Source organism: Poecilia mexicana, unplaced genomic scaffold, assembly GCF_051168715.1.
Source record: "Poecilia mexicana isolate PSO_F unplaced genomic scaffold, ASM5116871v1 scaffold_3, whole genome shotgun sequence".
Classification (NCBI taxonomy): Eukaryota; Metazoa; Chordata; class Actinopteri; order Cyprinodontiformes; family Poeciliidae; genus Poecilia; species Poecilia mexicana.
Genome location: NW_028263372.1, coordinates 4,952,107 through 4,974,298, shown reverse-complemented (window position 1 = coordinate 4,974,298; position 22,192 = coordinate 4,952,107). Strand labels below are relative to the sequence as shown.

Below are 22,192 nucleotides of genomic sequence, written 5' to 3'. Positions count from 1 at the left end.
CCCCGTCAAAAAAAGTTTTCTAAGGTTTATTTCTCGAAAAACTAAGACCGGCCCCCGACCAGAAAAGGGAACAGTTATGTGGCCCTCGCAGGAAAAAGTTTGGGGACCCCTGACTAAAATGATCGTTAGCTGCAGCCCTAGTAGTGTATGCTAAAAAAATTTTGAAATTAAACTGCATCTTCCCTTCATTATATTTGTAACAACAAATTTAAGAAAATCTAATTTAGACAAGTGTGTGAAAACCACAGAGATGAGAGGAGGATGTCACTGATAAGCAGCAGAGCGAGCAGACGGATGAGGATCTCCTCTCTTCCTGCCAGAAAAGTCTCTCTCTACAGCTACACTTTTCATCATAGGCTTCGGTCAGAGCTCTCTTCAGATTCACTGCTACACTGACTGGTACTGGAACCTCCTGCCCACAGCATCACCATTCACGACTCTTTGAAGATACATGCATGACATGATTGTGACATTTAATTTCTCTTTTGGGGTAACTAGAGCTAACAATCTGACCTGCAGCCCACTCCTCTCATTCATGACAGTAATTACAAAGTGCCTGGGTACTTAAAAGAGGCACAGCACAAAATTTTAGTCAGGATTTCTAGACTCAGTTCATGAGAAAATTCATCATCAATATGAGAAATGAAAGCTGAGACTTCAGTCTCCCATGGAGACGGAGGCGAGGAGAGTCAGGGATGGTGTCAGCAGGATGAACCCAGAGATAAGAGCGTGTCGAGGCATCGCTCATCAGTGTGTGGGTGGATGACTTTATCCGCCGTGTCGGTGTTTATGCTAACTAGCCTGGTTGTGTTGTGGTAAAACTGTAGCTTAGCAGAGAAAAAAGTGGAGGATGTGAGCAGCACTAAGCCCCACCTCCTGCCTCTGATTGGTTGTTTCTGAGCGACTGGTGTATTTCTGCAGACTGGAGTAGGAGAACTGGGAGGAGGCAGAGGAATTGGATTTTCTTTCACAAATGATTGTTCATTTGTGAACAATTTTCACAAATGATTTGTTTTATGACGAAATAGCAATTTTAACAAATATGTAAAAAAACACAAAAAGACATATTGTGTATAAAATATGCATCCTGCAGCATTAGCCAAAAAGTGTGAGTGAAAGGTTTTGATTGATTGCCAGCTAAGCGTTCCCAGCCTCTAGTGTGAACTTCCTCTCTGGATGCTCTGGTGATGTTCAGGAGGGAATCATGTTTCCACAACGATCTCTGACGTCAGGCAGATGACGTGTGGTGAGCCTCAACTGAGTACTTATGGCAGAGCTCCAAGACTCTGTGTTGTAATGTCAGCATTATCTCCATGGAAATCAAAATGGTAAATACTGTTAACGACGTGAAAGCAGCGGGGGTTAAGCAGTGGTGCTGCAGCATGGCAGAAACTGAGTTTTTCCTGGAGAGCAGTCATCACTCACACGATGCAGCTCTGTTCCCCAGTCATTAGCTCATGTTTCGGGCCATTAATACTTTTTACAAACTAAACTACTTCACTGGAAATGAACAACTGTAAATATTAGTTTAGAAGATAAGAAGATAAGGATGGAGAGAGTGAACAGTGAGGGATAAGTAGTTGAGTTAAAAAGGTCCAACATCCGAGATACAAAACCTCCAGATCCTCCAGGACAGAATTACAGCCTTAGGAAGAAGCATTCACCCCTTTCACTTTTACTATCATCACTCCTAAATGTTTAAGATCAATCCAATTTTAATTTCAGACAAAGAGAAGCCAGGTTACATCTTAAAATGATGAATTCATTCAAGTAAAAAAGTTCCCCAAACCAACCCAGGTCTATGAGAAAGATGAACAATTATGTTAGTAATCCATTATTCTGATGATTACTTAGATAAAATTTGGGCAAATTCAGCAGATTTTTCATTTTACCACTTACGTTTACTTCTGCAACATTAGAAATGCATTGAAAGATGTAAGTAAACAAATAATTGAATCCCATTTTTAACTAACAAAAGCAACATTTTATTGCCTGAAATTCAGTAAAGAATTACTTTCTTTGAATGCTTGATAAGCAAAGGATGAATTTGTAGCAAAGGATAAATCTGCAGCTACACGATCCTAACATCATCATGTGAAAAGCTCAAACCTTTCATCACAGCGTAGGGCTGATCTGGACTAACAGATGAATCGTTCGAAAGCAAAAGGTGAGTAAAAAGCTCTAGAAAAAAACTCTACTGGATGGAGGTAAAAGTATTCCTACCTCATAGGACCAAACACACTGGACTTTGGCGAACCTCCTCACACACCGGCCCACCTCCACATCCTCGTGGGTGGTGTACATCTCCTGCAAGCATTCACGGATGTGTGGCACCATCCTCCTCAAAACCTCACGGCTCATGATGACACCAGGACCTCCCATGCAGAAGTTCTCTCCAGGTTCCAGAGCCAGCTTTCCGAGCTCATCCCGGGCTCCCATCCCAGTCTGGCCCAGGAAGATGGCCTCACTGCTGTTGAGGCTCCGCAGAAAGCTCTCCAGCCGCTCGCTCTTGATGTACACATCGTCGTCGGCCCTCATGAACCACTCGTACTTGTCCAGGTAGTGGTCGTGCATGTACTTTAGCATCATGAAGGACTTCTTCTGAGGTGGGTAGGAATCATCCACATTCCTCAAAGCCACAATCGGGATGGGGATAGAGGTGTCAGAGCCCTCACTGGAGAAGAACTCCACCCTACCTGGGATGGTCTGGGCCCAAGTTCTGGAAACGAGACAAACACAGATACAAAGTGAGACAGAGCTCAGAGAGCAAGAGCTAACATTAAGATGTTTGGCTTCACATGGGGGTGACAGAGACTAAACAACTGAAACTTGAAGTTTACATATCAAATGAAGGTTATATGTAAACTTCAATGGTTACGTATAACTTTCAAGTTCAGTTGCATAGCACATTTCAGCAACAAGGCAATTCAAAGTGTTTTACATCATAAAAACATCATAGAGTCTTCATCATAACAGATCAGACCAGAACCAGAAGACCTGAAAGATCTGGAATGTTGATACAACAACAGATCTTTATTGTATTGTGGTGCTAAACCGTTAAGTGATTTATAAACCAACAGCAGTATTTTAAAATCTATTCTCTCAGTGAAGGACTGTAGAACTGGGTAATGTGCTCCATCTTTCTGGATTTAGTGATTTTTTTATGCAGACGTATGAAGACATTGTTTCAGTAATCAATGTGACTAAAGATAAACACATCAATGAGTTTCTCTAGAGCTTGCTGAGACATTAGTCCTTTAATCCTGGAAATATTCTTCAGGTGATAGGAGGCTGATTTTGTAACAATATTTATGTGGCTCTGAATGTTCAGGTCAGATTTCAAGCCTGATCTCTAGTTTCACCTAGTTTCAACTGTGGAAACTAGTTTAACTCTAGATCGTCAAGTGCAGAGCTTGCTGATCCACTTTGCGATAACTCTGGATCGTCCCTCTGTATGTCCAAAGATAATAACTTCATGAAAAACACATCCTCCTTTTTCTCACCATCTGAAATTCAATCACTCCAATCTCCTCCTATTTCAGATCAGTTAGAATGACCTACACCAAGGCTTTTAAAACTGTGGGCTAAAATTAGCAGGACGAGCCCCTGAAGACTGGAGCTGGAGACCCCTGTTCTAAAGTCTTGCCTCTTCAGGAGAGAAGGAGTTCACCTACAGGCTAATGCTATCCACATTCCACCAGCAGCATCAGTAGGTTCATTCAGTTCTCCTCTGGGTGTTGAGATGTGGTGACCAACTGGCCTCCTTTTTATCAAACTTTAATTAGCCTATTAATTCTTTATCAAGCAGCCAGGTGCTACAGGCATTCACATATCAGACAGACTTCAGAAGCTGGAATCAGGAACTGCTCTTGTTCCTGTGAGACAAACTGTAGCTCACACTCTTCACTTTCTACAACTCTGGTTTGTCCACAACAGTGGATCAGTCTAGTTCTGCTGACTCTGTAGCACAGAAAACTCAAATCCACCTGAATGGCAGAGATCAAACTCCCACCAGAAGGTGGCGCCAACAACACAAAGGAGAAAAAGAAAGAAGACTCATCCTCATACACATTTTACCAATGAGGGCTTCCATGGTCCACTGACCCCAGAAATGATAACCTCACAGCATTAAACATGCAAACTGAACAATGAGTAGGAATTCATCCATCCATCCATTTTCTTTACACCCTTGTCCCTTGGTGGGGTCGGGAGGGTTGCTGGTGCCCATCTCCAGCTAACGTTCCAGGCGAGAGGCAGGGTACACCCTGGGCAGGTCGCCAGTCTGTCGCAGGGCAACACAGAGGCAGACAGGACAAACAACCATGCGCACACACCTAAGGACAATATAGACAGACCAATTAACCTAACAGTCATATTTTTGGACTGTGGGAGGAAACCGGAGTACCCGGAGAAAACCCACACATGCACAGGAGAACATGCAAACTTCATGCAGAAAGACCAGGGCTGGGAATTGAACCCAGAACCTTCTTGCTGCAAGGCAACAGCTCTACCAACTGCGCCACTGTGCAGCCCAGTGGGAATTCAGTTCACTTCTAATAAACACACATAAACATATAAACGAGGTCATAACAGATGTGTTTCATTACACACACTACAAACCATTAGAAGTTCAAGTAAAAGCTGTATCTGTGGATCTGAGTAGGGCTGAAACTATTAACCTCAATGAGTCAGTTATTGAAATAATCATCAACTAATTTAGTATTAAGTAAATTGATTAATCATTAACTGGTGCACACAGACTCAATAAAGGGCTGTTTGCTAAAAGAACAGCACGCTCAGAGCAAACCAAAACTGTACAACATATATACTTTTTGTATTTAAGTTGAAAAATATGTTTCACCCAGAACAGAACACCTCAAGTTGCAGTTTCAGCTTCTCCTGGTTCATATTCTGCTAAAAAAAACAAACACACACACACTTTACTATCCAATTATTAATCTGTTAATCGAAAAAACACTCAACAGATCAGCCACACTATGCCGATGTTCAGTCCACTAGCAAGGCCTGATGTTGATGTTAGAAGGATGTTTTTAGCTGAAGATGCTTCCTTTGCTACAAATGATCAGGTGTTCACTAAAGGAATGCTGTTTCTGCTTTTTAGGAAATTAAAGCTTTACTTTATTTAAAAAATGATCTAAATTTGTCTATTTTCATCTTTTAATGTATTTATAACCATGTAAGTGGTTAAATGAAAAAGCTACAGAATGTGCCAATTTTTATCTGATTAACTGATTGATCACCAGATAAATCAACAGAATTATTTAATATAATTTAGTTACTGACCTGACCTCATTGTTGCTTTCTTGTCAACTTCCAGCCTTTCTATTAGTATCATCCCATTTTCAAGAAGAATTTCCAACTCAGATCTTAGAAATTCCAACATTTGAGTTTAAATGGAGCCCAGCATGTGAGCTGGTAGAGAGAGTTAGTGGATGTGTTCTGGGCCTTATTTTGTGCAAGAAGACATTGGAAAATCAGTTAAGGCCTTAAAGGGCCACTATTATGCAAAAATCACATTTTGCATTTTTCTGTGCTTCCATTTTGGTATCTCCTGCTTCTAGAAACAGTCCAAGAGCAGGAAAAATGAAATAAAATAAACACCCCATTGATGGGAATAAGTAAATGTCCTGCTGGTGTTTGCAAAACAGCCGGTTTCAAAAACCTCTAAACCGTTATCACAATTTGTTACCTAGCAGGAGTCCTAACAAAACTACCAACAGAACAGGCAGGATTTACCAAAAGACTTGGACTGTTCAACACAAATCTGGAAATGATGGTGATCGAAGTACATAATTATGTGTTTTGTATTGTTGTTCGGCATGAACATTATTTGTCAGTTAGCATAAGCTAACATTGTTTTTCAGATGTTGAGAGAAGTGCTTGTCCTCTAACCTCGCAAAAATATATACATAAAACAGATTGTAATTGCGGGAAAAAAGTTTTTTGTGCTGAATTATTGAGCTTTTGGGTCTGAGGCAATAATGTAAACGCTGCGTTGGGAGGGCGTGACCAGCAGCAGCTCACTTACATAATCGTGAGGTACAATCCACTGATCTATTCCAGTGGAAGCATAATAGTGGACCTTTAACCAAACATTATTAATAACCCTTGAATGATTTGAAATGTCCTCCAAGCCTGCAAATGGTGGGTCCATTTTATTATTACCCATCTTATTTAATCATCCCCTCCTCTGTTCAGCCATCTGTGCACCTTTGTTTCAAAAAGCTAAATATTTCATCTCGACAATAAAACTAGTTTTTAGCAATTAAAATCGCCACTTGCTTTTGAAGATGTTGCTGAGAACTCTGTGAGCTGAGATCATCCAGTCCTTCACATTCTTTTCTACAGTGATGCTGTGGAGTTTATCAGCTGCTTTATTCTAGTACAAACCAGTAAACACATGCTGCCAACTGAGAGTTGAAATTGCACCAGAAACCATATGCAAATTATGCAATAGCAAAAATGCTGTTGAGTTCATGTTGCAATATGACATGAAGTCATCAGAAATGTAAGTTCCTTCTGCACATTGTGTCGAAACGCCTGTAGTTTAATATGTTACATAGAATCAGGAGTTTGAGTTAACAAATACAAAACAATCCCATCTAATTTACATTATGTGAAAAGGGGAATAAAAATGATTAAGAAAACAGAGCATTGTGTTCCAGTAACAACTCATGAAATCAGCTGGAAGACTTCAGGATTAGTAGCTTCTTGGATGACCGATTAAGCAACAGAAAGTGTTCCATATTAAGAGTAACAGTACAGAATTGATTAAAGCAAAATTCAGAGTTCTTATTTAATTTGGCTAAAATCAAGATATATGAGTATCTATTTTGGACTACATATTTGAACGTCCAACTCCAGACAGGAGGAGTCAGTGTCTTAGCAGTCATGAACCTTGCTGTCAGATGGAGACTCTAGACCAGTTGAATGGTCTCAAACTGCTTTGCTGGAGCCCCAGAATACAACTTTTAGAAGTGTCTCTTGTCCAACACACTGGAATTAAATGGTGAAACTGCCTCACCAGCACGCAGTCAGGTGCTACAGAGCTCTGCTAATGAGCTGATATTGGAGCCAGGTGTGCTGAAGCAGACAGAGATCCAGACACCGACCCTGTGGGACTGGAGTGTGAGACCACTGCTCTACAAATTATGAATAATAATTGTTATTTTCTTTATTTTGTGTTTAGATTCTGTTGAAAAATTGCTGGTTTAACAACTTTTGAGTTTGATTTCAATGCTTGGATTTATTCTTTTTTTATGACAAATGACCAAACTAAATAACTAAAGTACAGCAAATAAGATGGTGCTTCAAATGGTGTCTCCAACCAGAAGGGTGGAGACACCATTCTGGTGTCTAAACGATAAGTCTAATCGTTTGGGGTCCCTACAATCTAGGGTCGCTCCTGTTTGGAAAAAGTTGAAATATTCATGTAAGCTTAAGAATAAGGATGACCACCATCTGTGTCATCCTCATCCTCTGTTTAAGCCTGTCAGCCATCCATAGTGCTGGCTCATCAGCCCTCTCCGTACCTGTGTGCTGCCACGGCCCGGCTGTTCAGGTATTTCTGAGCCGTCATCACACCCACGAATAGAAAACTCTTGGAGCTGGAATCCGGCTTTACCGTCGTGGGGGAGCCGTCCGCCTGCGGTGCCCACAGGACTCCTCCGCGTTCGTTCCTGAGCCCCCCGTGGAGCCCGCAGGCGGCGGGGTTGGCTTTGCGCTTCTGCCCGGCTCTTTTCAGCTCTGTCGCCTTGGGTAAGATGAGCCTCGAAGCCAGCGTGAAGCCGACCACCAGTCCCAGCAGAACACTAAACCATGCTCTTCGGCTTCGACCTGCCATTCCCCCAAAACTTAACCAGCTCGTCGGAAAATGCTGTCTGGTTCTAAAACAGCGGTTCTCGAAGAAAAATGTCTAGGAAATAAAACCCAGGCAGTAAAAGACGGCAGCTAAAAACGGCTCGGTGAGGTTCCAGTGGCTCACACACACAGTCTAGGAGCAGAAAAGCGCTTTTCTTCCAGATGCCCACGTAGCATCGCAGCAGACTCCTCGAAGCCGCTACCTGAAGCTCCGAGCCCTGCCGCTGCCCGCCCCGACCAGCCAGCAGTCCTCCACCGTCCACCGCAGGGGAATCACCGCCGAGCGACGAAGGTAGCGGCTTGCATTGCAGCGAGGATCCTGTCAGGTTTGTCCCCAGCACGGTAGCTGGAATGTCTGACAATCCAGATCGCTGATCTCGAAGGGTTTAACACTGGTTTGACCCAAGTGCGTTTCCGTAGAAATGTTCCGACGCAGCGTACCACGTTTTACCGGAAATCCTTTCTTAACCACCGGAGTTATGTGCAGTACATCTAATGTAGGGTTTTAACTGTGTCGATGATTATTAAAATGTGAGCAGAACCCCACAGGGTTGCTTAAATCTGTGGTTAATGTGCTGCTGCGGGTTCCAGCTGCGACTGTAAACTACCGCTTTAATATTTAGTGCCAACCCTTTTATCAAAATGTTTCTTAGGTTAAAACAGATATATCTATTTTTATTTTTACTTTGTCGTTTAAGTCGGGACATAAAACTAAAAAGAATAAGGAGTAGCACAGCTTATCTCGTGCGCCACCTAGCGGCTAAATTAATGTGAATCGCGCTTTGGTTTTGCATTGAGGGAACTGAAACAATCTTGTTTCGCATCTTCTCTATTTTTAGATAATAGTCCATGTCTCAATGATAACAGAGAATAAAAATATTTCAGATGTTTTTCATTATTTAACTTTGTTTGAAAAGTTCTTAACTTCTACAGCTCTTTGTGGAAACTAACATTTGCATCAAATCCTGACTGTGACCCATTCCTGCTTCTGATTTTCCTTCTGCTTCTTAAAAACTCACCACAAGTTTTAAATGTGGTTAAAATTTGGGGCCACAGCTCCAAACCTCAATATTAAATTTTAACCATATTTTATATTTATAATGTGAAACAGACCAACACTTCTAGCACATTTGCCTCGGTTTCATCATAATAGGTCTTCTGGTTAGAAAGAGTTTCACCTGTGCTGATGTGACTCAAAAGAAGTTTGGGGCAAAAAAAAGACAGTGTTTTTGTTCTATATAAAGTCAATAAAGTTCTTCGTAATAAAAAGTATGTGCCTGGTCACTTTGAACAAAATCTAAAAACAGGATGAATTATGACCAAGAAACCTGAAATTAAGAACTCTGTTAAAAGCACAAGATTTGTGCCACTGCCAACAATGGTTGGTAGACAGTGTTTCTATTTAGGCATGGCAGCAGTAATAACACCAATATTTGAAGCAAAACTGAATTGGTCATTTACAAACATCTAGCAGATCTGTCCAGATTTTGCTGAGAAGACCTAAGTGGATACATGAAAAGGTACATTCCTTTACATGAATCGGAAGTGTTTCCTTTGTACAACTTGTACATGATGTGCCTAAATAACAGTGTCACCTTGGCCTGGTTCCACAGGATTCCTTCATTCTGTGGATTAGGCCTCAGTAGTATGCTGACTTACCCTCACGAAAATGTGACTGTTCAAAGAAGCATTTTCACTTTTTTTTCCCACATCATTTTACTCTAAATTGTCTTATGTTTATTTTCAATATCTTTGTTTTTGTGAGGTGACCTTGAGTGGTCTGAAATATTATTAGAAATGGTTCAAAAGCATCTGATCTTTTGGGGGATGCTGTACTTTACCAAATTGGTCACGCCGCCAAGATGCAGGGGGAAAGCTATGCATTTTTTTATATATGACTGACTGGGCCATTCTAAAACAGAAATGGAATAAAAACACACAACCTTAACATCAGCATTCAAAATAAATACAATTCCCCATGTTAGTTAAGATAAAAATGAACAGTTTACCTGCTGGGCAAACCCAGCTCTCCCAGCTCAATGACTGGAGTTGGGCAGAGAAACGGACACAAGGTTTCTTACACTTTAATTTGTTTAGAATCACACAGACAGAATGTAAACAATATCAACTAGATACAACTGCTGCTATGATTTTCCCTCAAATCTTTCAGAAATACGCAACAATGACTGGGACAGATCAGCCAGACCTTCTGGTTAGAGACCATTTCAAGGAACGGCTTCATGTCAAGCTTCCAATGACACCAAGAACTGAGTCCATGATCTGCTGTCATCTTAACAAAAGAGCTACTGAGGAAAGGAAAAGTGTAGTACACCCATTAAAATGCACTTTTATAATGTTCCTTCTGAAATAATTAAAGCTGCAGTATGCAACTTTTACAAAAAATATGTTAATATTTGTTGAAACTGTCACTACTTTATGACAGTATGATATGAGACAGATGTTCTGTGAAAAAAAAATTGACCTATTCTGATCTCCCAGTGTGAACTAGAAACAACCAATCAGAGCCAGGAACAATATTAGTGCTGTCAATCACAATTTTGTGTGGTGCTGCTCACCCTCTTTTTCCTCTCCTTGCTTTCTGCTATGCTGCAGCTAGCATAGCATGTTGTAAATGCTCATGCTAGATAGCATGGTCACAGATGACGACACACAAAGGGTTTTCCTGTAACAAGCACATTTAGCAGCAAGTACATGAAGGATGACTGACAGCCTGAGACCCTCCTCTGGACTCTGTTTGGTTGTCTTTTGTTTGGAGTGATGCATTTCTTCAGATGGTAATAACAGCTCATGGAGGAGGTGAAGGAGATCAAGCTTTACATAAATAATCTGTTACAAACTACACAACACTGTGATAGTTTTAGCAAATTTGTAAAAATATATTTTATAAAAGTTATATACTGCAGCTGTAAAGCTTTTGTACTATGTTAAAAAATTTGGACCCAAAGGAAGAAGGAATTGTAATAATTGGAACATTTTTACTGCAAGACGAAAATATTATTTGTAGTTTTGTTAGATCGTGCAGTGAAATCATGTTGATTATGTCTCTCAACAGTCTCTAGTGTGATTTTCTAAATGGGTGTACCAACATCACCAGTATTGATGTTTAAGCAGTGATCTGGAAGCAGGAGCTCTGTTTCATTGTCAGCTTGGTCCCAGCAGTCAGGGTGCAGGTTAGTCAGGAGGCGGTCAGAGCACCTCCACCCTTTAACTTCATCCGCCCACTGAGGGTCCCCTCCTCCCTGGCCTCCAGCTACAGGAGCCTCCTTGTCCCATCAGGGGATTGTAGTCTGAAACACAGAGACAAAAAAATGTAATTGTGAGTTTATTTTACAGATACTGAAGTGAAATGTGTATTTTTATCCAGCAATCAGGCTGAGTAGAATCAACATTCACTGTACTTCAGCTGCAGCTCTGTCTCTACACACTTAGTGCTTCTAGACACCAAAGTCTAGCGACTCAGTCAGGTTCAAGCATGGATTCTGGACCAGGTTCAGATGGACCGTCACAACTCAATATGTTTGAGCTCCTTTTAGACGTTAAAGCTTGGGATGTTTTTGTAGAACCTAACCCAGCTTTAAACCGAACCAGAACCTCCTCCCTCACCTGCTGCGGGGTTTCTTGGTCTCCATGGTGATGGCTGTTCCCTGAGGTCAGAGAACCAGAACATCTGGATTCATACTGAGATTAAATGTAATAGTTTACTATTAGCTGCCTTCTGACTGCATTTAATTGAGCTAACTTGTTTTGAGGGTATTTGAGTAAAGGGGGCACACTTTTAAATTATGATTTCTTAATTAATTTTATTAGCATGGATCATTTTCCTTCCTGTTTGGGAAGAAATTGGGTCACACAACACACAAACAAAAAATACTGCATCAATGTAATCCTTGGCAGTTCCAGTGCCGTTTAAACACCATTTGCTTACATATTCTAAACCTAATAATCCGTGTTGTGTTTCTGTTGCAGCACACACAGCCTGATGATGAAGGCTGTAGGTGGTGAGGTTCTTACCGTTGGAGCGCAGTGGCTTCTTATCCATCTTTGGTTTGAGCCCAGCTGCTGCTGCGCTCGCCTCCTCTGTGTTCTGCAGGAATCGCACACACAGTGAAACTACAGCAACATGAATGCAGCTGGTTCTATTCCAGCATTTACTGCTCACTTGTTCTCTCACAGCAGAAACCAGGGTTCCTGACCTAGGCCTAATATTCTGTCCTGAGACAAGTCAAGGTCAGCTCACCCCAGAGAGCTTGTGTCCTTTGGAGCTCTTCCCCTGCTTCATGCTCTCCCATTCCTCGATCTTCTGCCTTCTCTTCTCTTCTTCTTGCTGTTGATAAAAAACCATGAGTAAAAGTCTACCCCGGTTCAGGTGGCTCACCATGTAGCCCCCACTGCACCTGTCTCTGCTTCTCCTTAAAGGCAGCAGCTTTGGCATCCAGCTCCTCCTGCATCCTCCGCCGAGCTGCCTCCATGGCCTCCTGTCTCTTTGTCACTAGAGATGCATCTTCCGGAATAAAAAAGGAAAATCATGTTTGCAACAAATTCACTTCATATTTTTCACTGACATGCCAGATAAAGGAGTCACAATAATGTCATATTTCCCCCAGCCCCTCCCTCCACCCGTTGTTGTGCACTGATGACCAGCTGGCTGAAAGTTCTAAAGGTCCAATTACATTAGCTACAGGAAGAAAATTAAACTCCTCATTTCCATCTCAACAAAATCAGGATAGCATCTAACAAGAACATGCTGGCCCTCCCTCAACATTTATGCTGCATGGAACCAAAATGTAACCAAATATAACCGAATATTTGGTTATATTTTAGCATTTATGCTAAATGAGCATGTATGCTCATTTAGCATTGTATGCCAATATCATGTAAGCCAATATCTATTGCAGTCCTTCTCAATATTAATATAAAATGGGGTTTTATTGTGAAAATGCTAAGAATTACAATGTACTTTATTGATCCATGGGGAAATAGCTTATGTGTTGACAAGCTACTCCCATCTAAAGTGTTAAATATTAGCAAATTAGCATTACATATGACATATGACATTATAGCAATTAGTGACATAATTACATAGTAATTACTGAGGTTGATCACCGTGACTTACAGCCAGAATCGCTCCGTTATTATTATTATTTTTATTTTTTTCTTGTTAAATTCTAAGAAACTGGAAGTAGAAATGCTGTTAGAAAAGTGGCTCCACTTGAACGTTGATGCTGACCTTGCAGGTTGTGTGGGACGGAGTCCTGACGGCTCTGGCCGGTCCTCCTCTTCCTCAGATGCTGAATGAGCAGCAGCACTGTGACGGTGACAGCCAGCAGGTACCACCCGTACAGGGACAGGAACTCCCCAACTGCCGGGGGACAGGGAGGAAGTGTTTCAACTATGCCGTGTGCTTCCCAACAACAATCCACTCAACTTATTACAGTCTAATTTCCTGACGTGTGTTTCAAGTAGAAAGACTCAACACAGCCCTTCTTAGCCAGTTTCATACTTTACACGTCATGAAGCCGAGACCGGAAATGTTGTTGCTAGTTACCTGTGAAGCTCAGCTGAGTCAGGTCCTGGTTCTTCAGAGGAACCTGACGGGGAGAGTTGTCATCGTCGACGTCTAATATTTCCACATCATCATCCATTTTACCCACCCACACACACACACGCAAACACACACCGTGTTGTTAAAAGCCCAAATCACACAGCGAGTCTATTTAAGCTTCCTGCTGCGGCGCAAACGTCCTTATATCAGTTCCATCTTAGCGGAATCCCAACTAACTGACACAAAACCAAAAACTATCTACTCTCAATCCAGGACATTCACGGTGACGTGTTTATCTTCGCAGCAATCTCTTCTTCATCTGGAAAGTTACTTCTGTACTGGCGCCGCCACCTGACGCGGAGGCTCAATGATGACGCTTGGCTGAAATTGAAAACAGACACCTTTTTTGGGAGCTAAAACAGTCTCATTATTCACAAATGCACGGAACGCGATTTATAAATGCACAGAACGATTCACACCTGCACAGGATAATTTGTGTCTGCACAAAGCAATCGTTACAAATGCACAAAACAAGATTCACACTTGTATTTTGGATACAAACACAAATATATCTTGATTTAATCAATGTTTATGACACCCACTAGCAACTTCACAGATCCCTCTAATATAATTCATACTAAAACAAATATAGCTAGTTTCTGTATTGTTCTAAGAATCAGATACAATGAAAGCCCGTCCTGGTAGATTTCCTTTATTCATCTTTATAAGTTTATCAAACCCTTCAAATGATACCACAAACCAGTTTCGATTTAGCAGAGAAACATGATTTAAAAAAAAAAAAAGTGGACAGTTTTTAATCCTATTTTGGCAGAGGGAACAAATGCTGTTGCGCTGAAATTACAAACTGGAAGTGGAAGGTTCCTGTGTTCTTATGGCAAACCGTTTTAACATAAATTCGGTTTCGTCTGACTGTCCGAAATTACATTACAGATATCTAAAAATACATTTTGACTAGACAAAACTACATTTTGACTATCCGTAATGGTAATTTAAAATATATGTATTTACATTCTGACTAGTAAGAATAATAATTCAAGACATCTTCAATTATATCTTGACTAGTCAAAATTCCTTTCAAGATATCTCAAATAGCGTCATTGGATCTGTCTTTTGACGGGACACATATCCATAATTACGATTTAAGATATCTTCAACACAATTATGACTAGTCAACAATTTTAGATCTAGATATCTGAATTAAGAATGACGTGGAAGCCCCTTTGTGGTGTCCAAACAGTTGCCTGCAGAATTTTATGTTTCCTGCACAAAATTGTCAGTAAATGCCACAATTAGAAAGAGGTCGACAATGTTGGAAATGCGAAGATAGCAAAACTTCATAAACTATAAGACTGCAAAGATTTTCCTGTTTATTCATTTCCGACGAACCGAATGCACTTAAGAACAACTTTGAAAAGCTAAAACTGCTATTGTCAAAGCATTTTCAACATGAAAGTGGCGCGTTTTCAAACATCTTTTTTCGTATTCTCTATTTTTCATTGTTTTATTAAACTTTCAAATTGCTACGTACGTCAGGGACGTTTTGAGTAGACAGAATACTAATTCAAGATATCAGTAATGTCATTCTGGCTAGTCGGAATGTCAATTTAAGATATCTTAAATAGAAAAGCTGTGTAATTCAAGATATCTCTAATTCATTTGGAGATTTCTGAAAAGGAATTTTGACTAGTCAAAATTACAATTCAAGATATCTTTAATTTAGTTTTGGCTAGTCATTATTTGCTTTTAAGATATCTATAACTTAGTTTTTACTAGTCAAAACTACATTTCTCCTATCCAAAAATACATCTAAGACCAAAATCGAGATATCTTGAATTTACTTTATGATTAGTAATAATTTAATTGTAGATATCTGAAATGTGTATTTCAGATAGTCAGTAATTCATTTTAGATATCTTGAATTGAAGTCACCATACAAGTCAATGGTAAATCTGACGTCATTTCGACTAGTCAGAATGTAATTAGAGATATCTCAAATAGTTATTTTGTCTAGTCGAAATATAATTAAAGACATCTTAAATCGCTAAAACGTCTAGTCACAAAACAATTTGAGGTATCTGGAATGTAAGGGCGGTAAAACAGAATTTATGTTAAAATGGCTTGCCGAAGGGTTCTGCCTAGAACCTGCCTGCTCAACACAATCTGACTGATTGGACAGTGTAGGTTTTGAATTGCTCCTCAAGATGGCAGTAGTGCAAACTCTAGTGTGCAGGAATAGATTTTAACAGGTTCAGTTCAAGTTAAGTTTGCTTATAGTCGTATAGTATAATCTGTTTTACATGATAAGTCCAGCTGATGCTGTCCTACAGGCCAAACAAACACTGCAAGTATAGATTTCATAGAATATGACAGACGTGTAGGACTACAACTAATACATATGCTTTAAAAATGTTTTATGTGAGAGAAAGGTTACTTATAATCTATAGTGAGATTTTCTTTAAAAAAGAAGGAACCTCTGGAGCAGAACTTCTGTGATTTTCCACTATCTACTATGTTCTCTAGATCTCCAGAGAACAGATGTTATTTACCTTTTTTTTATTTATTTATTTTTTTTACATTTTTTCTAGTCAGTTGGTTTTTATGTACACATGCAAAATGCAAACTCTTTAATTTTTTAAGAACTCACTCAGTTGCACATTTCTTTTGATGTATGTATGCTATTTATGTTTTTCTTCTATCCATCCTAACAAGATGCCATGGTCACCTCAGCTGATACCTGACACTAACTCCCTCCCAGATGACAGAGCTTCTCACTTTGGGACCTGACACTTTTGGCTCGTCCTACAAGTGGAGAGCCCATGGAAAGGAGACCCATGTTTCCTCTTTGAGCTGAGCTCGGCCGAGCCCCGTGGATAAAGCCCAGCCACCTTCTTAAGCAGTGCTCCACTGACCCCATCTAGCTCCGCCCCTGAATAAAGACAGCTATATTGTTATGTCTACACCTCAGACCAGTAGGTGGCGGTAATAGTGCTTTAGGACTGTTTGCCAACCCCAACTTACTTACCTCCGAAGAAGACAATAAACACACGAAGAAGAAATCTTTGTTCTGGCGGTAGTGTGTGACACGTTTTGATTAGTTTGGTGAAGAAAACTTGTTCCGCCTAAAGCCTGGCTCTGTTGTCGACATGGTGAAGTTATCTGCGGAGCTTATAGAGCAGGCTGCTCAGTACACCAACCCGGTGAGAGACCGAGAGTTGGACCTACGAGGTAAGCCTGAGCGCCTCCCTCACAGCGGCATCAGGCCTCGTTGCTTTTATTCAGTCGGAGAACACCAGGATAGGAAGTAGCTGTGTCTGCGGACTGCAGTACCAGGCTTTACAAGGCGTCCAGAACGGCTGCTTCACTTGCTGCCTTTTTAATTATGCTGACTGACCCGGAGAAGCTAGGCTGCTAACTGCTAGCATGGTAGGAAGTCAGAGTCAAACTACAAGCAGGACACTTTCTGGAGTTTCCAAAACGGCTCTGAATGCTAAGTGAAAAAGCAGCTGAGGACCTGGTGTGTTTGCATAGAAATTATTCACGTACTTTAACTTTAACCTTTCCTGTGTTTTACTTTAAAGGTTATAAGATCCCGGTTCTGGAGAACCTGGGAGCGACTCTGGACCAGTTTGATACCATTGATTTCTCTGATAATGAAGTGAGGAAACTGGACGGCTTCCCTTTGCTCAAAAGACTTAAGACGTTGCTGATGAACAACAACAGAATCTGGTAAGATGTCAGATTCAGGTCGAAATGATCAGATGCTGATTGGAAGTAACTGGATCCTGCCTGAGACCCGACAGGTGGTGCCAGTGATCCGAGGCTGTGGGCTGTGGTCAGGGTTTTCAGCCCAAACACAAATAAAATCCAGACAAAAAAAGGGGGCTAAATCTCATATAGTCATATGGGTTTTATTTATTGTTGTTGTGTTTTAATTTTGAATAGTTAAAATGTCTTCCAGTTCCATTGATAAATGTTCTTTACAGAGTTAAAGTTTCCTGTTTTTTGACAGGGTGCATTATTATGTCATCATCTATGAATTACTTGAAAATAGTCTCAAAACAATATTATCGTCATCATAATAATTACTGAGACAACTTGTTGTCCAGTGTAAGTTGCTATTGTGACAGGGCTCCATCATGTGAGGTGTTTGTGTGGCTGTTGTCTCTCATGCTGCTGTTGTTCCTTCAGTCGGATCGGAGAGAACCTGGAGCAGTCCCTGCCAGATCTCAGAGAGCTGGTGCTCACCAACAACAACATCCAAGAGCTGGTGAGTAACATTACCATGGAGCCCCAGTTCCTGCTGTTTGGAATGCATGCATGGATGAAGGGTATAAAGTCAGAGCAAACACGAGAGACCAGAACTAGGGCTGCACCAATTGCAGTTTTCTAGCCGATCACCGATTACGATCTTTAAAAGGCCTAACCTGCTGGTTCCAGTTCTGACTGATACTGACTTTTTTTTTGTCTGAATGTTGCTAAATACAACAACAAAGTTTCTGAGTTAGCAACAGTGGGATCACTATTGTTAACTGCAAACATGCAGACATGACCTGGTGCTGGGCTGTCAGTCAAACCTCTCACAGTAAAGCAATAGAAGACAGTGGCTGATTTTTAGACCTTTGCTGAGGAAGATGAGATCAGTGGATAAGATTAGCTTCACATGCAAGTATCAGCCGATCACAGATCTCCCAAAATTAGGAAAGGATATCGGGGCACCAGAACAGACAGATGAGACCTCAGTGGATCAGCAGCTTATCAGGCTGAATTGGCGGATCAAGGGTTGCTGCTGTTTGGGTCATTTGCAGCATAGAGTGTTCAGCTGGGAGGAAGCAGAGGACAGATCCTTGGATCCAAGGATCACTTTGGATTCTCTACTCAGGAAATTAGAACATCCCGAAAAAGTACAGTATTTTCCTGTCTGTCTTTCTAGAAAATGAAACTCATTATATAGATTCATAACATACAAAGTGAAATATTTCATGTCTTCATTTTTTCCAGAACTAAAGTGCTGCTCAGTGGTCCAGGACTACAGCTGATTTAAACTGAGTCCTCCAGTTCTAATCAGTTACTGAACCTTGAGGTCTGACCTCTTGAGTTGTTATGTTCCTGAAAGATCATTCAGGAACATCACAGTTTGAGCTCATCAATACATTGTCGTTGTTGGATTGTTCTGGTTTCTCTTATTCCAGCATTACCATGCAAGTTAAAAAGTCAATGCTTATTTTGTCTCCATCCTGCCTTAAAGGCCACATTTAGGCAGCTGTTAGGAAAGGCTGCTTAGACTCAGAGCTGTTAAGGTGTATGGAAGAGGACTTAGGGCAGCTAAAAATAACTTTTTTCTGAGATTCCCAGTGGCCCTAACCCTTCTCCTTACTGGTTAGAAGTACATCCTGTTGAAAGTCTGATCTGATGCTGCTCACACATCTGGGCAGTTTGGGGTCTAATTAAAGTAAAGTTGAAACCTGTTCATATTAATCTCTATCAGAACTTAGTTCTCCTTCTCCTCTCCTTTCCCATCAGGGAGACTTGGATCCGCTGGCCTCGGTGAAGACGTTAACCCTCCTTAGGTAACGCTGTCACACACATGTTCATCTCTATATAGCACTATCTGAAGATTTAACTATCTGGAGAGATTTCTTTTTTGTGCTTGAAATAAGAACATTTTACTTGGATAAAATAAGTTCTAGACTTGAAGTTTGCTTGGTAAATATTGATATTCTAGTTTCTAGCATATATTTACTCTTAAGTAATATTTTCTTAATATCAAGCTTTTATATCTTACTGAGATAATTAAGTACAAAAACACTTAAAATAAGAAAAACATTCTAACATAAACCCTCTTGGTGAGAAAAATGATCTTGTCAGAAAGAAAACAAGCATAAATCTCCTTAAGTAAGATATTTAATCTTAATAAGATTTCAGTTTTTGCAGTGAATGGGGCTGAGTGTCTGACCCCTCTTGGCCATCACCTCCAGACATGCAGCTCTGTCCTTTCTGCTTGCAGCTTGTTGAAGAATCCTGTGACAAACAAGAAGCACTACAGGCTTTACGTCATCAACAAAATCCCACAGATCCGTGTGCTCGATTTTCAGAAAGTGAAGCTCAAGGTAAGGTCTGGTAAACCCAAAATACCAATGTATGTTAATAAAGATGAACATGTTCCTCTGACTGTGTTGTTCCAGGAACGGCAGGAGGCAGAAAAAATGTTCCGAGGCAAACGAGGCGTTCAGCTAGCCAAGGACATGGCCAGGCGAACAAAAACGTGAGTCTGATTCAACAGCAACATTTCAGGATCCCTGATGAACTGCTTCCTTTCAGCAAATCTGAACTACTGTTATACATTTAAATACATGTAGCGAAGAGGACAGCAGTTGATTCTGTCCCAGTCTCACAGATGAGTAGAAGGTTGCCTAAATGAGCTGTGTCCCTTTCAGGTTTACTCCTGGGGTCGTTCAGCCAGAGAAGAGAAGGACGGGGCCGTCTCAAGCTGATGTGGAGGCCATCAAGGTCAGTTTGTCAAGTGGGATCTCTGACCCCTTCCAGTCACACAAAAATAGATGTTTTTCCCACTTTTCCCCTTCGTCCGTTTGTCCTTTTATAAAAGGACTGATAATGACTACATTGTTTATCAGTAATGAGATTCTAGATTGATAATCTAGATAATGACTGGGTCATTATCTAGCTCTAGAAGGCTCCATTTGGATGGCCTCAGTGCTGCAGACATATCTGTAATCAAGGTCATAGTTTGTGTTCACTTTTTTAAAAATATATTGCAACTGCACAGCCAGCATGAGGTTCTGATTCATTTGAGAATAACACCGGTTGTGCTTTAGCTTCTTTTCACTGTGTTGTTAATAATCTGCATCGACTCCAGCCTAGATTGTAATAACATTTCAATAGTAGTTTTATCTGATCCCAGTGCAGGATTGGATACAATTGATCATGACATTTTAATGTCCTCATTGGCAATTTGGGTTGGTATTTCTGGCATAGTCCTCAGCTACCTTTCAACATGAATGAAATTATCTGTGGATTTTCCCAAGGTTCCATCCTTATCCTCTCCTCAACATTTACAAGGACATTGAAATTTTATGCAACAATAAGACAGAGTATCACATGTATGCTGATGACACACAATTGTACTTTAGTCTTTCACCAGCACATTAAAGTTTGGTATTAATCTGTTCACTAACAGATTAATACAGTTGGATGTGCCAAAATCTTCAGCTAAAAAAAGATTAATCCAAAGTTTTAGTCTTTGAGCCAAACAAGCATCGACTAAAACCAGCCCCCTCCTTCTGTCTGTTGGTTTAAAAAGCTTTGACAGAACCAGGAGTCTGGGGTGATAATGGATCTGAATCTTGACAGTTACATCTAATTTCTGAAAAAGACAACATAGGACTACCTAAAAATATTTCCAAAACTAGATGACATGTTCCAACAGGACTCTGAAAAATGGTTTTAGCAGACTCAATAATTGCAGCATTGAAGGATCAGCATTTCAGTCCAGTTGTGAGATCTTCACACTGCCTGCCTATTGCTCACAGAATAGAGTTTTAAAATCTGCTAACAAACATTCAGATTACATTCCTGATCTTCATCTGCTGCAAACCATGAAGACTTTAGTATCATTTGCATCAAACCTACTCTGCATTCCAAGAGTCAAACCAAAACATGCTGATCAGTGCTCTGGATCCACCGCAGGAAGCTGGAGGATCTGACAGTCAGTTGTAGGGTTGGATGGTGCTGAAGTTGTGTAAATGTGTTTCAGAATGCCATCTCCAACGCTACGTCGTTGGCAGAGGTGGAGAGGTTGAAAGGCATGCTGCAGGCCGGACAGATCCCAGGACGAGATCTCAGACAAGGTGGGTTCCAACCTGCTGTTGCTGTCCTGTGTGCTTCTACTGACAGACCCGCTCAGTAGGATGTGTGGAGGTTCTCAAGAGGCAGGATTGTTCCCTCAGAGAACTACTTCAGCACTGTTTCAGAACCACCAAACCAGTGACTGAAAGGTCAATTTGAGCAAATAATCTGCTTCCAAAGACAACAAACCAAGTCTGTCCTGGTTTAGTAGCTTTGGTCTCCAGGACTCTTTCCCTCAAACATGGAATTAATTTTTTCTTTTCAGTATGAGGTTTTGTCTGCTGAAGTCTTAGAGGGAGTTAACAGTCTGAAGAGTAAACCTGCTAGGAAAGATTTTCTTCAGTTTTTTTTTTTTTTTTAATCAAGGCTTCTGTTTACTGCTCAATTATTCCAAATATGATAGAATATAAAGAACCCAGCTGTTTACAGAATCCATCGATGATAGAATCTGGAGCTGCATTCTGTTGTCACTGGACTAAAGGTCTGAAGTTTCACATTTCTCCATCACAATTGAATATCCTTTTCAGACCCAACGAGTTTGATACGAAGTCCGTTAGTCTTCCATGTGATGATGAGACAGAATCTCGTATCTCTTCATTTGTTGAATCAGATCCCAGTGGGATGGAGGAGGAGGAAGAAGAAGAAGAAGAAGACTATAATGGTGCAGAGGCGCATATGGAGGAAGGTTACGGAGATGGCATAAACAACGGGGACCAAGCAGAGGATGAAGACATGGAGGATGAGCCACATGAAAATGGCTCCTGAACCTGCTAGGTTTTTTTTTTTCTTTCTCAGATTTCTGGTGTCGCACTGCAGTGTGCTGTTTTTATTTTGTATATTGACTCATTAAACAGATTTCTTGTA

The 22,192-nt window shown here is 40.7% G+C and overlaps 3 protein-coding genes across 3 annotated transcripts in view; 1 reads left to right on the top strand and 2 right to left on the bottom strand.

The window, feature by feature from the left end:
• The window catches only part of LOC148160139 (chondroitin sulfate synthase 1-like), a 34,301-nt gene extending 25,013 nt beyond the window's left edge, over window positions 1-9,288 (bottom strand). Inside the window, exons 1-2 of the mRNA XM_088004083.1 lie at window positions 7,554-9,288; window positions 2,224-2,719 (exon numbers count right to left, since the gene is read on the bottom strand). Coding sequence (XP_087860209.1) covers window positions 2,224-2,719; window positions 7,554-7,864 — 807 coding nt within the window. The 5' untranslated portion in view covers window positions 7,865-9,288. The remainder of the gene's footprint in view (window positions 1-2,223; window positions 2,720-7,553) is intronic.
• Window positions 9,289-9,949: 661 nt separating this feature from the next.
• Window positions 9,950-13,775, bottom strand: LOC148160138 (selenoprotein S-like). The gene is made up of 6 exons (XM_088004084.1): window positions 13,448-13,775; window positions 13,130-13,261; window positions 12,297-12,403; window positions 12,140-12,226; window positions 11,914-11,986; window positions 9,950-11,189 (listed from the first exon to the last, which is right to left on the bottom strand). The coding sequence occupies exons 1-6, from the start codon at window positions 13,542-13,544 to the stop codon at window positions 11,113-11,115; spliced, it is 573 nt and encodes a 190-aa protein (XP_087860210.1). The 5' UTR covers window positions 13,545-13,775; the 3' UTR covers window positions 9,950-11,112.
• A 2,702-nt stretch (window positions 13,776-16,477) lies between these two features.
• On the top strand, window positions 16,478-22,192 carry LOC148160137 (U2 small nuclear ribonucleoprotein A'-like). The gene is made up of 9 exons (XM_088004082.1): window positions 16,478-16,690; window positions 17,044-17,191; window positions 17,654-17,732; window positions 18,986-19,032; window positions 19,470-19,572; window positions 19,648-19,727; window positions 19,900-19,972; window positions 21,237-21,330; window positions 21,939-22,192. The coding sequence occupies exons 1-9, from the start codon at window positions 16,609-16,611 to the stop codon at window positions 22,091-22,093; spliced, it is 861 nt and encodes a 286-aa protein (XP_087860208.1). The 5' UTR covers window positions 16,478-16,608; the 3' UTR covers window positions 22,094-22,192.